This window comes from Microtus pennsylvanicus, chromosome 13 (assembly GCF_037038515.1).
Source record: "Microtus pennsylvanicus isolate mMicPen1 chromosome 13, mMicPen1.hap1, whole genome shotgun sequence".
Taxonomy (NCBI): Eukaryota; Metazoa; Chordata; class Mammalia; order Rodentia; family Cricetidae; genus Microtus; species Microtus pennsylvanicus.
Genome location: NC_134591.1, coordinates 60,349,777 through 60,364,674, shown reverse-complemented (window position 1 = coordinate 60,364,674; position 14,898 = coordinate 60,349,777). Strand labels below are relative to the sequence as shown.

The window sequence follows — 14,898 nt, the reverse complement described above, 5'->3', positions numbered from 1 at the left end:
GTGTTCCTCCTCTGGGCGCCCACTTAAATACTCCGTGGGAATGGTCATGACCCCCTGGGTCAGGACCTGGCATACTGGGATTTGGAATCCAGACCAACGCAGTTCCCAGGCCAGGGGCTGGGATGGATGCCAGGGGCTGGGTTGGCGCTCCCAACTTAACATCACCCTTACCAGTTTACTCTTTGTGGTTTGTTTGCTCAGCTTGCTTTTTTAGCTTGCTTTTTTATATAACCCAGGCCTACCTGCCTAGGCATGGCGGTGCCCACAGTGGGCTGGGTCCTCCTAATGATTAATCAATCATTATTCAAGAGAACGCCTCACAGACATGCTGACAGGACCATCTGATGGAGGTGATTCTTCACCTGAGGTTTCCTCTCTGCTGATACAGCTTGTGTCAAGATGACAAAGAGCTAACGAGCATGGTTAAGCATAGGAGACTCCAACCAGTTCTGGCCTGTTGGCCTTCCCTCATAGGACGGGTTTGGGGAGGGTCATTAGATCTTCACTGGAAACTAACCATTCAGTCCTCCCAAGCACCCCCCTCCTCCTCACTGAAGGGGGAGCGTTTGGGAAACTGTCATCCATGCTGCTACTGGTGGGATTTTGGTGACACAGCTGTTTTTGATGGTAAGAAATAGACTCGGCAGCTGGTAGATGACTCTGATTAAGGGTCATACTGCTTTTCCAGAGGACCCGAGTTCAATTCTCTGTACCCACATGAGGCAGCTCACAACTGCCTGTAACTCCAGCTCCAGGGGGTCTGATGCCTCTGGCTGCTGCAGGCATCTGCCCTCAGTGGACATACCCACACACAGACACATAATTAAAAAGTAAAACTAAATCATTAAAAAGGTAAGGATCAGGGAGCTCAAGAAGATGGGCACACAAACCAAAAACATTTGACTTTTTTGTTTTTTGCCAGAGCAATTGAACATATCCAGCCAGGTCCTGCCAGTGTTTTATTCCTAGCTCAGAGGGTTTCCTTCGGCTCCCTCTGAGTGGGTGGAGCTCAGCCTCACAGTCTCACACCATTGGCTGATCTCTAGCAGAGCGGGAGCGATGCAACTTGAGTATGACTTCAAGGGCTGGCCATGGAGGAATTTGAGCTTCTGCCAAGGGGCTTCTTCCTATTTTCTGAAAATGGGATTTCGTCTTATTTGGACTTCTGACAGGGTAGACAGCACATTTTTATGTTTCCACAACTTCCCCTTTACCACCTTAAGAAGAACGGAATTAATAGTCTGACTTGAGGAGTAGCCGTCAGTAACAGTCTTTTGACAGGATGTGGGGTTTGCTAACGGTGGCTGGTTTCATTAGTCTTTGGACCAGCCCTGGTATGCATGAGGGCTCTTTCCCTTGCCCAGCACTGCGTGTGCTCCTGCAGGGCCTGCTCCACAGTCCCCTCCTGTACCTCTCTTAGGTGTTCCTAAAGATGCCCCTGAAGAGGAGTTCTGTGAGAGAAAAGCGCCTGGCGTCAGGCATGGCGCCACCTCCCAGGTGGTCCTCATGAGGCTGATTTTATTGATCATCTCTCTTCACCTTCTGGACTGAAGAGAGTTTTCTGCCTGGAGCTCACTTCCTCAGATGCCCATTGTCCTCCACAAACCCAGCTTTCTTGATGTCTCAATCTCCAGTAATCATTCCCACTTCATTGAGCCTGGTGCCCTCCTCCTGTTGCTGTGTTATAAACTAGCCTAACAAAACAAGTTAAAGGAGGGAGGATGTAGGTGACGTTTCTCTCCCACCTGCCAGTTCTCAAGTTACCACACAGAGACTTGATAATCCTTATAAAGTCTCGGCCGATAGCTCAGGTTTATTACTAACTAGCTCTTGCAACTTACATGGACTCATTTCTATTCATCTATATTCTGCCATGTGGCTCATGACTTTATGTCCTCCAGTGTGTCCTGCTCCCTCTACAGCCCCTGGCATCTCTCTTGACTCTGCCCGTCTTCCTCTCAGAGTCCTGTGTCTGGTGATCCCGCCTATACTTCCTGTCTGGCTGCCTGACCTGCCAGGTTTTTATTAACCACTGAAAGTAAAGCATATTCACAATGTGCAGAAGGGTGGTTCCACAGCAGGAGGGCTTGTAGCAGTGCCCTCTGTCACTGTGATAGAACACAGACCCAAACCAACAGGGGAGGAAAGGGTTTACTTGGCTTATACCTCAACGTCACAGTCCATCACTGAGGGAAGTCAGGGCAGTAACTGTTGCAGAGACCACCTTGGAGGAATGCTGCTCACTGGCTGCCTCCCACTGATCCAGCCCAGGCCCACCTGTGTGGGAGGAGCACCTTCCAGGTAGCTTGAACCCTTCGACATCAGTTAGCAATTAAGAAAATGTCCCCACAGACATGCCCGCAATCCAACAGAGGCAGTTCCTCAGTCGAGGTTCCCTCTTCTCAGGTGTGGCTGAAGTTGACCCTGAGGGTTTCTTTTGGCTCACAGTTTGAAGATACAGCCACCCATCACATCAGGGATGCCACAGAAGCGGGAGTCTATGACATACGGTCGGGAGGCAGAGAATGGTGAGTGCTTGCGCTCCCCTCGTCTTCTTTTTAAACAATCTAGGATCCCTTCCTAGAGAATAGTGCTACCCACAGTGGGTGAGTCTTCCCACCTCCCAACCTAATCAAGACAATCCCCTCCCGAAGCATGACCAGAGGAGCACCTTCCAAGTAATTCTAGATCTCAGCAAGCTGACAGCTGAGGTTAACCGCCATAGCTGGTGTTTCAGAAACAGGCTGCTGAAAACCTCCCCAGGGGCCTTTTCAAATGGCTGCTCAGTGGTTCAGAGCCCACCTCCTCTTGGTGGGGACACAGGTGTGCCCTTCTCCTCACTCCACACTCACAGTGTTACCTTCTTTTCTTCCCTGTCCATCTGACCAGTCATCCAGAGCTCTTACCTGCAAAGGACCTAAGTCCAGCCCCAGTGAGGTGGTGTATCTGCTCCGCTTTACAAAGGGTCTTGAGAGGCCCAGGTGTCATGGGTCTAGCCTCAACAAGTTCGTATGTTCCAGGGTAGGGGTGTGTGGATTAGAGATGTTAGGTAGAATAGACAGAGATACAAAAGAAATACAGAGACATAAGATAGTCCCATGGGGGCAACTCCGTGAATACTGAATTCACTGCATTTATTTTCCATATCCTTATATACGCCAATCCAAAGCGGGGGCGGGGGTGGTGGAGAAGGCAAAAGACCGCCTCAACAGGACTCAGAGAACAACCGGAACAGTTACTTGCTTCAGTACTTGAGACGTCAAGCCACTATTTTCTGAGTTAAGTATTCTGATGTTTTGTATAGGACATGCAGTGACTACGCCTTAGACCAAGTATCCTGTAGGCAGCCACTTCCTATGTCAAAACCTCCTGTTTTAAAATGAAGGGACAGGAATAGGCTTGAGTTCTCTGACTTCGGTCAGGGTGGAGTGGATCCACCTCTATGGGCCATTTTAACGTCCCAAACACGAAGTCACCACACCCTAGGGCCTGATATCTTGTTTGTAGCCACACCTGTGGTCAGCAACTTTGAAAGAGTAAAAATAAGCTCAAACTCTCTGACCTTTTGTCAAGGTGGAACAGGACTCACTTCTGTGGGCCCCCACACCCAGGTTAGTAACCTGCTTTAGGTAACATTCCACTGCTATGCAGAAAGCCTAAACACAAGTCAGCTGTAGTATTTTGGCTGCAGGGCTACCCTCTAACCAGTATTCTGCCTCAACGTACCTTGGAAGACCTTGCTCTGTGTCTCCCAGTCTCATTCCCCTGCCTGAGTCAGTTCTCTTGCAGCTTCCAGGACTTCCTCCCCTGACTATGGTCCTTCTCTGTATCCAATTCCTGCTGTCACCTTGGATGACTCGGACCCTCCCAGGAGGTCAGTTGGGATTGCCACCTTTACCATCACAGCTAGGTCTTGAACTCTCCACCGTCAACATCTACGATTAGCATGATCTGGACTCTTGCCTCCTCAGTGCTCCAGACTTTCTCTGCTGCTTATTTGGCATCTCTGGCTCTCGGCATGTCCATGTGGATTTAAGTCTGCTTCTTAATCCTCTCCTCTCTGTTTCACCCAATAAAGAATATCATCCATCCAGACATCTCGGTCAGACATCTGTCAGCCACCTTTGAGTCTCCTCTCCCATCGTCTCTACAGCCAGTCAGTCTCTGTGTACTGAGATCAATCTCCCCAAGGTATCTCCACTCCACCCATCTCTGTCCATCTCACCATTGCTGCCTCCACTCTAGCTGTGTTTACCCATCCCTACCTATAATGATCTGTCCTGTCCCTTTAAAAGACAAGCCACGCCCACTCCCTTCCCCCTTCCATAGGCAAGCTGATCTCCAGCTTCTAGTCTGAGTCCTTACTTTTTTCTGTTTCTCTCCCTGAGAGGTAGCTGCTGCTGTGGCTCCTCTCCTACCCCCCCTTTCTCTGTCTCTGCTCTTCTCCCCTTCCCCCTCCACAACCCACTAAATAAATATCCAGCCTCACTCTGCATGGTGTGCTTATCTGTCTGTCTCTCGCCCATTAGGTGTCTCCCTGCCTGGGACCAGCCACCTTTGGAGACCTGCAGTGTGGCTTTGTGGTGTGCCCATCCGTCTGTCCCTCCTCGTGGGACTAGCTGCCCCATCGAGGTCTCTCACCCACCATGCAGCTCCCTGCCTGGGACTCACTGCCCTTCGTGGCCCACTGCAGCCACTTGGGGAACTGCACCACTCCTGGTTGGGACTGGCTGCTCTCAGGACTCGCTGCCCCTTGCCTGTTGCCACTTCAGGGACCTGTGGTGTGGTCTCATGGCCCACTGCCTGCTGCAGCCACTCAGGGTCCTGCAGCATTTTCCTAAAACCATCAACACTACCCATACCCAGTTGCCACCCACTCATACCTACTTGCTGCCCCCACTCATATCCAGTTGCTGAACTGTCTCTAGTTCAGGCATCATAATTCAGATCTTGCTACCAGAAGAACAAAGGCTTACATTTCCTCTGTGTTTTCATGTGTGCCCGGCACAGTCTATCATGCAAGGATCCCCAAACTGCAAGCTCTCTGTGTATATTCATGCTAATTGACTGTGACCAGAGGAGAAAAAAGGCACAATCAGAAAGATTGTCACCCAAATACATTCACAACCAATTAGGTCCTAAACAAAGCCCAGCAATCACTCTATGAGGTTGTTTATGGCAATAATATGATGGCAAAACATTTAATAATGGAAACATTCAATAACAGGGGTTTGGATACAAATTATAGCACTGGCAGGCATGGAAAAGAAGCAGCCACTTAAAATGTGGAAATAAGATGCATCGATGTGACTGCATATAAAAACAACCAGATAAGGCAAATAGCTATACAATAAACAGTCCACAATGAAGAGTTAGCGGAGACGTATAACTCAAACGTGCACGTGGCGTGATCACGTGACGGCTTTAATAACACAAAGCTAATGTGATTATCTCAGAGTTACAGATATTTGTTCTTTTGAGACTTTTTTAAAAAAAGTGTAATGATCAAAATTAATCTTCTCTAAAGTGAGGTTATTTATTACTTTATAAAACGAATACAAGAGCTGGAGGTGCCCAAGGCCCTTCTCAGGCTACTAAGTTCCACAGCCTTTTTCTGTTCCCACAATGCACTACTCCAGCAGAAGTGCACAGACTGGTTACTGTGTGGAATCTGATTTGGGATATTATTTAAATTTTTTATCTTATTAGGTTCACTTGTTATGCTTGTGTTTAATTCTGGGTATTGGTTTATTGTTGCACGTTTGTAGGGAATTGTCCTTCCTTCCACCCCTGGAATGATTTATATGAGGGATGGGCCCCATATTCTTTGGAGAAATTCCTCTTCAAATACTTTATCCCTGATGTGTACATGTAAAAGCCTTCTAATCACTAGGGGAAGGCAAGTTCCACCATGACAAGGTTTCTCGTCTCATACCTGTTAGGACAACTGCTACCAAGCAGATTCGAGAGAATGCTTAGGATGTGAAGAAACGGGAGGCCTGCACACGGTTGGCGGGGATGGAGAAGAGTAACCCGGAAGCCGTGTATACCTCCACGCGACAAAGTTGCCCCGAGGGGTTGCAGCTTTCTGCAACCAGCAACCGCGGGCTCTGGTTCGGGCCACTTAAGAGCTGCACTTGCAAGGGAGATTTAAAAACGACTCAGAAAAGAGCAAACCAGGCAGGCAGAGAATAAGAAAAGCCACTGCGTGATAATTTATATTAAACTGCAGGCTCCGCGCACAAGGTACAGGCCATGGCTGAGGGAGGGAGGGCTTGCGCCAACACAGGCAGCCGAGTGGGGGAAGAAGGGTCCTAAAACCAAATGTTAGGGCGCCAGATGATGAAGGCATAAGTCACAAACAATGCCACACCAGTTTGGAATTATGATTAATAGGATGGTATTTATCTAAAGGGGAAAAAACTTACAGATCACCGTCCCAGACAACAGCCCTCTGCGCAATCAGGAAGGAGTTTAGTCGCCAGAAGCAGAGCCGGAAAACAAGAGAGAGTGAGGAGGGAAGTGGCCACTTTTTTAAAGAGAGAGACCACGCCCCAATGGGCTGGTATCTCAACGGCTATTGGCTGAAGGAGCAGAAGGACCTCCTGCAACACTGAGGGGGGTCCAACTACAGGGATGGGTCTGTCCAGCTGTCCCCCAGTGGCTAGCAGGTAAATACCAGATGTTATGTCCCAGACATAATGCCTTCACTGAAACTGGGAAAGTTGGTTTAAAGTTGGGTCACCGAAGAGGAGAAGTCGGCACTAAAGTACAGTGCAGATGTAAGGCACGATGGGAGAGCAGGAAGCTGAAGGTAACCTGGGTGCACTGTTCACATCAAGTGCCAGCTGCTTAGTTCCTGCCAGGCTCCCTGTCCTTTAGGGGGAGACCCCTGCCGTTGGCCTTTGTCTCCTATAGACAGTCTACTTTCTCACCCACATCCTGGAATCCTTGGATCCTGACCTCCACTGTTTCAGCCCAACTCCCATCTCCTCATCACCAAGAAACACCTGCCCCCAGCCACAAAAGAGGTCATAAAAATGGAAGAAAACCAATGCAAAAATTTATATTTTATTTGAATTCAAAAAATTTAAAATTGCTTTCAAATTCCGGAAAGTACCATAATGCAGAACCCCAGGGGGAAGCCTCATATACAGAGACAGATAAATTAAATGCATATACTGCAGACAAGCCGAGAAGGGGTGTAGATTACATATTTACAGCACGTGATGCTTTCTGAAAACCATATTTATACACTTTATTACATTTACAAAAAAGGCTTCCGCTACCATTTACCTACAATAATGAAAAAAATGTACACCTTTTTTCTTTCTTTTTTTGGTACTGTACAAACTTTGTATAATAAAAATATATCTCTGTACAAAAGATTTTTTTTGTTTTTGTTTTGCTTTTTTTTTTTCCTCGTGGGATGGAGGTGGTAGGTAGAGGGTACAGATGGTGGGCGGGTGAAGGGCTTAATTTGCCTTGTCCCCTTCCAAGCCTCTGGGGTTGAAGAGAAAGTGCCCAAGGCCAGAGAGGGAGAGACACAGCAGGTGCTCCTTGAGTGTCTCCTGGGACCTTCCGAGGACACCCAGGGGAGAGAGTAGGGCAGGGCTGAGAGAGCGCACTGGGTTGGCTGTGAGGAAGAAGTGGGGAGGAGCCCGAGAAACCCCTGTATTCCTTACCAGAGGCAGGAAAGAATGAGCATGAGCCAATTTGTCTAGACTGGTCCTCTCCACCTGGTGCAAGGATGCTGCGTCCCAGAGTGTGTGTGGGCAGGAGTGGGCCTACCCTTGCAGTCTTCAAAGCATCTGCTGGAAATCGAGACCCCTTACTGTAGCCCATTATCATCCAGTTCTTTTAACTGCTCCAACCCTGCAGGGGGCAGTGAAAACTGTGTGGCTCCGCCCCTCTACCCCCCCCTCCCCCACATTCTGTCTATCATTTCAATATGCCCTATGAACATCTGAGGCTGGAATCACCATGAAAGTAAGGGTGTACACTCATGGAGACCTGCCCGAGGACAGAGAAAGTGACTCTAAACATCATTATGTTGATTCCTAAACTCACAACCACACTCATATGAGTCCATTAATGCCCTAAACACAGTAACATTGTCTAAATCAGTGGTTGGTGCCCCTTTAAATTATTTTCATTGCTACTTCTTAACTGTAATGTTGCCACTGTTGTGAATTGTAATGTAAATATCTGGTAGGCAGGATGGTCTTAGGTGACCTCTGTGACAGGATCATCCTACCCCCAAAGGGGTCTCGACTCACACGTTGAGAACCAGTGGTCTAAATGAATCCGAGCCACCAGCAAGGAGCTGAAGAGAGGGTGACTTTCACTCAGTTCTTTTGACTAAGGAGCTGCCAGATTCCTCTGCTATGGTTGTGGGCTGTTGGAAGCCGAAAGGCGAGCACCAATTCAGGAGGCTGGGGTACTGGGTCCTTGTCCTGGTGCTGCCCAGGCACAGACAGCAGAGCCTTGATGAGACACGAGCGTCCTCTTGTGGAGAGTCCCCTGCCTTCCCGTCTTTGGCGCCCATCATAGCCCTGGGTTTTTGGCAGCAGGTGCAGTAGACTTCACGACCAGAGAACTTTGTATTGGCCTCAGCTGTGCTCATACGCCGTGGCTCATGCCTCCATGACCTCTGAGTGAGAGTAGCAAGTCCTGCTTTGGTGGTGTTTTAAGAACTAGAAATTCCACGTAGAGTCAGGCACAGAGAATAAATCAGTAAGCAGTGGCTGCCACCCTGTGGGAGCCAGGGCTGCCTTGCTCTGGTCCTTTCCAGCGTGTGCTGTTTGGTGCACGGAGTCTTTGCTCTTCTCTTGGTCAGCTGACAGCTGGCTGTGACCCTGGGCTTCCGGGCCAGATTCCTGTTCTATCCCCGAGCCCCGACACTGCTTTACCCTTCTTTTCCAAACATGACCAGGACCCAAATGACTTTTGAATTCACTGGGTTTAGAACTCAATGCCGTTATGGTTGAAGAAAGTTGAATTGATTACCAAACTGTCTCTGATGATTCCCGCCCCCCCCCTTTCTTCCAGGTAATCCTTGCTGTCGTTGCGCAAATGGAACCACCCCTGCAGACAGGTGGCTTCTGCATGCTACCTCCTATGAGATGTGTCCCCACACATGGGATAGGGACATGTTGGTTAGAGAGGTAATGGTGCCTCCCTCATTTCTTCTGTGTTTGTGGGGAACAGTGGCCAGGGAACACCTCTCTCTCTCTCTCTCTCTCTCTCTCTCTCTCTCTCTCTCTCTCTCTCTCTCTCTCACACACACACACACACCTCACACACACACACACACACACACACACACACACTTCCCTTTTTAAACCCTCTGTGGTCTCTTCCATAGGATACAGCGAGGGAGAGGCTGTGTGTGTGCTCAGGTGCACACCCATAATTTACTCTGTTATTTGAATCCATGAACTGCCTTCCTCCATCTGCGACCCCTCTTCCTTTACTGCCCCAAGCCAGGGCATAGTGGGGTCCTCTCCAGGGTGGCGAGCACAGATGGTGGCCGGGCGAGCAAGGGCCTGAGTCCCAGCAGTGGCAGACGTAGGCGGAGGGACAGACGAAGATGGGCACTGGGCACTGCGCTCAGGGGAGCTCCTTCCTGCCCCCTGGGGAGCTGGGAACCAACAGACCACAGCAGGTTGGGAGAAGAGAGGAAGGGGTGGGGGCGGGAGGTGGGAAGAGAAGTGGGTGGGACAAAGAAGCAAAGCCAAGCAGGAAGAAAGAACGAAGGGCATCAGTTGGGTCCATCTTCTACTTTTGGTTTTTAGTCTTCTCAAACTGGGGATGGGGACAGGTAGGGAGTGCATGATGGCCGAGCATTTACTACGCCCGCGTGCGTGCGTGCGTGCGTGTGTGTGTGTGTGTGTGTGTGTGTGTGTGCTTGAGTGTTTGCATGTGCATGGGCACACTATGCAGTGCTCATGCATGAATGTACACGTGTGGAGGCCAGATGTTAACTTTGGTATCTTTACACATCAGCAAGTCTGGCAGCCAGCTTGCCCCAGACACCCCCTGTCTCTACCTATAGGGACTACAGGCAGTTGCCACATCCCCCTGGCTTTTATGTGAGTGCTGAGGGTCCGAACTCCCCCCTCAATTTGTGTGGTAAGAGCTTTCATCTGAGCTGTCTTCCAGGCCCTTAACCCCTGTGGCTCAACTTTCCAACTGGGGGTTACATTCTGATCCACTCTTCTTAGGGGTGTGGTCTTATTCAAGTTCGTTCACTTTCAAGTGCTTAACTTCAATTTTCTCATCAGCAATGAGGGTCCTAACACAAGTGGCCAGCTCTTTGTGCCTGTGGTGTGTGTGTGTGGGTCCATGTATGCAAGACTAAGGCATAAATAGGTCCCTGTGTCCCCTGCCACCAGTCTGTCTCCTACCCTCCAGCCCCCAATCTCACCGGCTGCTGGCGGCGGGACTCTCGGCGGCGGTGGCAGTAGCAGCCAGGCCTGGGGGCTATACTGCAGTACACACTGTGCTGACTGTGAACTCCGCCTCGTTGCTCATGATGTCTGTGGGCTGGATGTTGCGGTCATACATGGGGTTCTCAAATGTGGCCCGAACATTTGTGTTCTCGTGGCCAGCATAGCCATTGAATGGAACTTTGGGTCTTCTCCTGGGAATAAGAGACCGTGACCTTGAATTAAAGAGACACAGGGTCCAGAGCAAGAGAGGAGAGGTTTTCTTTCTCCCTTTTTAGAAAGCTACATTCTGAGTCAGGAGGTGCTGGCTGGGACGGGGCGGGCTGGGTGCTCAGCTGCATTCCTCAGCCTCGGCCTTCAGAGTACTAGGGCTGGGTACCAAGTCCCTGGCCTCTGACTTCAGGGTATGGGGGCGGGGTTTAAAGCTGCTCTCCCTGGCCTCTGACTTCAGGGTACTGGGGCTGGGTACCAAGTCCCTGGCCCCTGACTTCAGGGTACTGGGGCGGGTTACACAGCCGCTCTCCCTGGCCTCTGCAGTCACAGTACCTGTGCTTGTAGAGATAGAGCACGAAGCCCGCGATGATGAGGGCGATGAAAGGCACCAGGATGGCAGCGGCCACTGAACTGCTGTTGGAAGCAAAATGGCGGCCGATGGACTCGGGATCTGACTCCAACAGCCTGAGGTCTGCAAAGTGTCAAAGTGGAAAAGTCAAGTCATACACTCACCCACCGGGAGGTGATGCTCCCTGCCGGTCACTCTCCCCCCCTCCCCCCAGCAGAGCACCAGCTACTGTCACGTGGGCCATGCCCAGACCTCAGCTGTCTGCCTCACACTCTCTGCTCCCTGGAGGCCAATGAGAATTTGCCTGTGCTGGTCACTTTGTGTCCTGAGGACTGTGCCTGGGGGCTGACTTCCCACCTCTCCCCAGGGACCCCAGGGCAGACAGCAGGCAGATGAACCTGAAATCCTGTCTGTCAGCATGACCTTTAAAGGATGAGGTTCTTTGGAAGTTTCTACACTTTTCTTGGCCATCAAAGCCTGACCAGACAAAAACTTTCATCAGATGAAGCCCTGGCGTGTGTGTGTGTGTGTGGTGTGTGTGTGTGTGTGGTGTGTGTGTGTGTGTGTGTGTGTGTGTGTGTGTATGTATGTATCACATTGAGACAATGAGGCTAAATTGCCAGGGCTTGGGTGAGGTATTAAGGCTCACAGTCCATGCCATTGACTCCTCATGAAGGGCCTAATTGAGGGACTGGGGGTCAACGAAAGACAGGGAGTTGGCTGTAGAACTTTGTTGGGGTCTTCGCTGTGCTTAACTAAGGTTTCTGGGACCATATCAGAGGCTGTAAGGGCTGCTGCATGTTGGATCGCTTGAGGGCAAAGCTGAGATGACTGTGGGAGGAGGGGAGAGGAAGGGGTGCCGCGAGTAGATCTGAGCTGACTGAAGAGAGAACTTTCTGGAGGTAAGAGCTGCTGGAGAAGGAATTGGGTTGCCTGGTTGGCAGGGACCTGGGGGTGGGAGGTCATGGTGCAGGGGGTGCAGAGGTGGCTTTCGTGGACACACGATGGCCTCCTGTTCTTCCTTTACTGTTTCTGAGAAGCTAGGACCGAATCTCGGGGCCAGGGCCTCTGTATGGAATGAGGATGTTTGTTTGCGTGCTTCCAAGCCTGCAGAGTCCCAGTCTGAGAGGGACAGACAGGAGAAGGTGCCTTAGTGCTTGGGTTTCTTGTTTGTGACATAAGGACCGTCCCAGCCTCCTGGGAAAATCTAAGGAAGAAATGACATTACGGGAAGGACACCCTGATGGCTCATGTAGGGGTGCTTCAGGGACTCCCTAGTCCTCTGGGTAGGGCTGAGGCCTGTGGCACTTGGTGACAGGTACAGCAGCCCAGCGCTGAGCGTCAGGTATAGGGTCTATTTTTAGAGAGATACCACAACTTTTCTGAGTCTTAGAGGTATTCAAGATCCAGATAAACCTAAGAAACCCTTTCTTAGGTGGAGAAATTCACCAGTTTCCTTCTCTCCCCAGGGCACAGCTTCTCCCCTGCCCCCCAAGCTCACACTCCCAGGGCACATGCTAGTTACCAAGTCTCTGAAAGCCAAACTGCCCAAAGCCGTGGCCCTTGACGGAACCTTGGTAGACGAAGGTGCCTCCGGAAGACTCTGAGGAGACCTGTGACAGCAGAGAAGGAGAGGGAGAGAGGGATGGAGGGATGGGGAGGGGAAGGGAGAGAGAAGGGTTGAGAGGCAGAGAGATGAAAGGCATGCTAGAACAATCTGGAGCTCCTGCCAGCCCAGAGCATAGCTGATATGTTTGTTTCAGCTGACAGACCAGGGACCCCTACTAGATGTGAGGTAGAAAGAAAAAAAGGTATTTTTTTCCCCCTTCTCTTTCTTTTTCTGGATTTTGAAGCAGGATCTCAAGTAGCCTAGGCAGGTCTCAAACTTCTGTAGAGCCAAGGCTGGCCAGGTACTGGGACTGGAGGCATGAGCCGCTGTCCTTGTCCTTCTACTGTTCAGAGCACATCGCGCTTACGTTCTCATTTGTAGAATGTATGTATGTCATGCTGTGAGGTCTCGAGTGACAGACACAGCAACGTCCTCAGCGCCATCTTTAGTAGACCTTGGGCACATGCCAACTCTTACTACTGTGATGAAAACTGACCTGTGGGTTGCTGCAGAGCCAACAGAATTACGACGGAAATCAGCCCCACAGAGTGAACACATTTTGGAGAGTTTCTGGCAGTTCCAGAAGATGCTGTTTTTCCAGGTGGCTGGGACATAACCTGACCTGATCCTCATGATATTCCAATGTGACCTGTCATCTTAGTAGCTGGAGTATGCTTGGGGTGCTGCAGGTGTACCCCTTGAACCATGCCCCTGCCTTAGGGTGCCCTTTGTCTTCATCTGTTCCCTCAGACAGACCCCAGCTGGCTGTAGAAGGGACCCTAAAGGTTTTCAGTTGCTGCTGGCCCCTTGATCTTCAATGTCCCCTGGCCTGCACTTCTCACTCCAGGTCTCGCCTTTGACCCTCGTCTTTTTGTGTGTAGCGATCCTTCTGGCATGGTCGAGACAACTTGATCCTTCTCTCCCCCTAGCACTGCTGAATTGATTTTCCCTTTTCAGCTTTTGAAGTGCTGCTAAGACTGGTACTGAATACCCAAGGGACATCCAGACACCCTAAGCATGCCAGGGAACCGACTGCACGTGCCGGTGCCAGGCCCTGGAGAAGTCACTCGGTTCTTCCAGTGGGTTTACAAAGCAGGCTTTCAGCCACAGTGCTCCACCAGCTAGGCCTGTCCTCAGTGACACTGCTCCAGCCCATTCGATCTCCTGTTCTTTCCCCATTCTCTCTCTTCCCTCCAGAAATCCAAGACAGTGAGGAGGGGGCTGGGATAGGTGAATTCCATGCTCAACCCTCCTCCCACTGTGAACTCAGAAGATACAGCACAAGACCGTCACTTAGGGACTGGTTTCTACCTCATGAATTTCCTACAAAATGTGTGTAGTTCCCACAAAGGCATGGAAGAGATTCCTGCCTCTCTCTTCTGGGTCCTGAACTCTCAGGCTGTGCTAAATAATCCCGAGCCCACATCTCAAATTTAAGCACACATCTCAAGGAGTCATTGGGGTTCACCTTCTTCTAGCCCATATCCTGTGACCTGCACTCTCACACCCTGACCCCCATTTCTTGCTTCCTGTTCCATAGAGAAGCTCATGCATCCCTCTCAGACATGGCAATCCTCGACTCTGAGTCTTCAAGCCTCTTTTATCCTCCCTTTGCTCACTCCATTTGCTGACCAGGGCTCCCTGGCTCCTAGTCCTACTCTCAAGACTCCTCAGGTTTCCATGGGACCCCAGCAGTTCTCACACCCTGTCATCCTTTCTCTGCCAACAATCTGGGAACGGGAGTAGGGTACAAGGCCTAGTGAAGACCAATTTGCCGCACTCACATGGCCATCTAATGCCCAGTGGTCGTCTTTGAACTTATCCACAAAGTTCTCCACGGGCCCCGTGACATGGTAGACCTGAAGCAGGAGGCGGAAATCTTCCTTCCTATAGTTTCCTGGAGAAAGAAAGCAGGTTATACTCGACACTCTGAGAGATCTCAAAACCCACCTCTGTGGGTGAAAAGGGTATGAGCAAAATTTCCGTGTGCACACTGGGGAAATGCCCCCTGCACGCCTTTGGTGCATGAGACCAGTATATATGTTTGTATGTGGTTGAACATGGATGTGTGCAAGAATCTGAAGATGCATCTTGATAACTGAACTACTAGGTGATAGAATAGTGATTCTATTTTGTGTGTGTGTGTGTGTGTGTGTGTGTGTGTGTGTGTGTGAGCAAATGTATGATTTTTGTGGGACTGAGATGGTCCAGTGGGGGAAAGACAGCTGCTGCCAAGCCTTATGACCCAAGTTCCATCCCGAAGATCCATGTGGTGG

The 14,898-nt window shown here is 50.3% G+C and overlaps 1 protein-coding gene across 5 annotated transcripts in view; it reads right to left on the bottom strand.

The window, feature by feature from the left end:
- Positions 1–7,051: 7,051 nt before the first annotated feature.
- The window catches only part of Csmd2 (CUB and Sushi multiple domains 2), a 547,650-nt gene continuing 539,803 nt past the window's right edge, over positions 7,052–14,898 (bottom strand). For 4 of the 5 annotated variants that reach the window (XM_075945152.1, XM_075945155.1, XM_075945156.1 and 1 more), the window contains 6 exons: positions 14,407–14,519; positions 12,539–12,626; positions 10,998–11,136; positions 10,430–10,645; positions 9,298–9,643; positions 7,052–9,266 (listed from right to left, as the gene is read on the bottom strand). In XM_075945152.1, coding sequence (XP_075801267.1) covers positions 10,486–10,645; positions 10,998–11,136; positions 12,539–12,626; positions 14,407–14,519 — 500 coding nt within the window. In that variant the 3' untranslated portion in view covers positions 7,052–9,266; positions 9,298–9,643; positions 10,430–10,485. The remainder of the gene's footprint in view (positions 9,267–9,297; positions 9,644–10,429; positions 10,646–10,997; positions 11,137–12,538; positions 12,627–14,406; positions 14,520–14,898) is intronic. The other variant, XM_075945154.1, reaches the window with a different exon arrangement.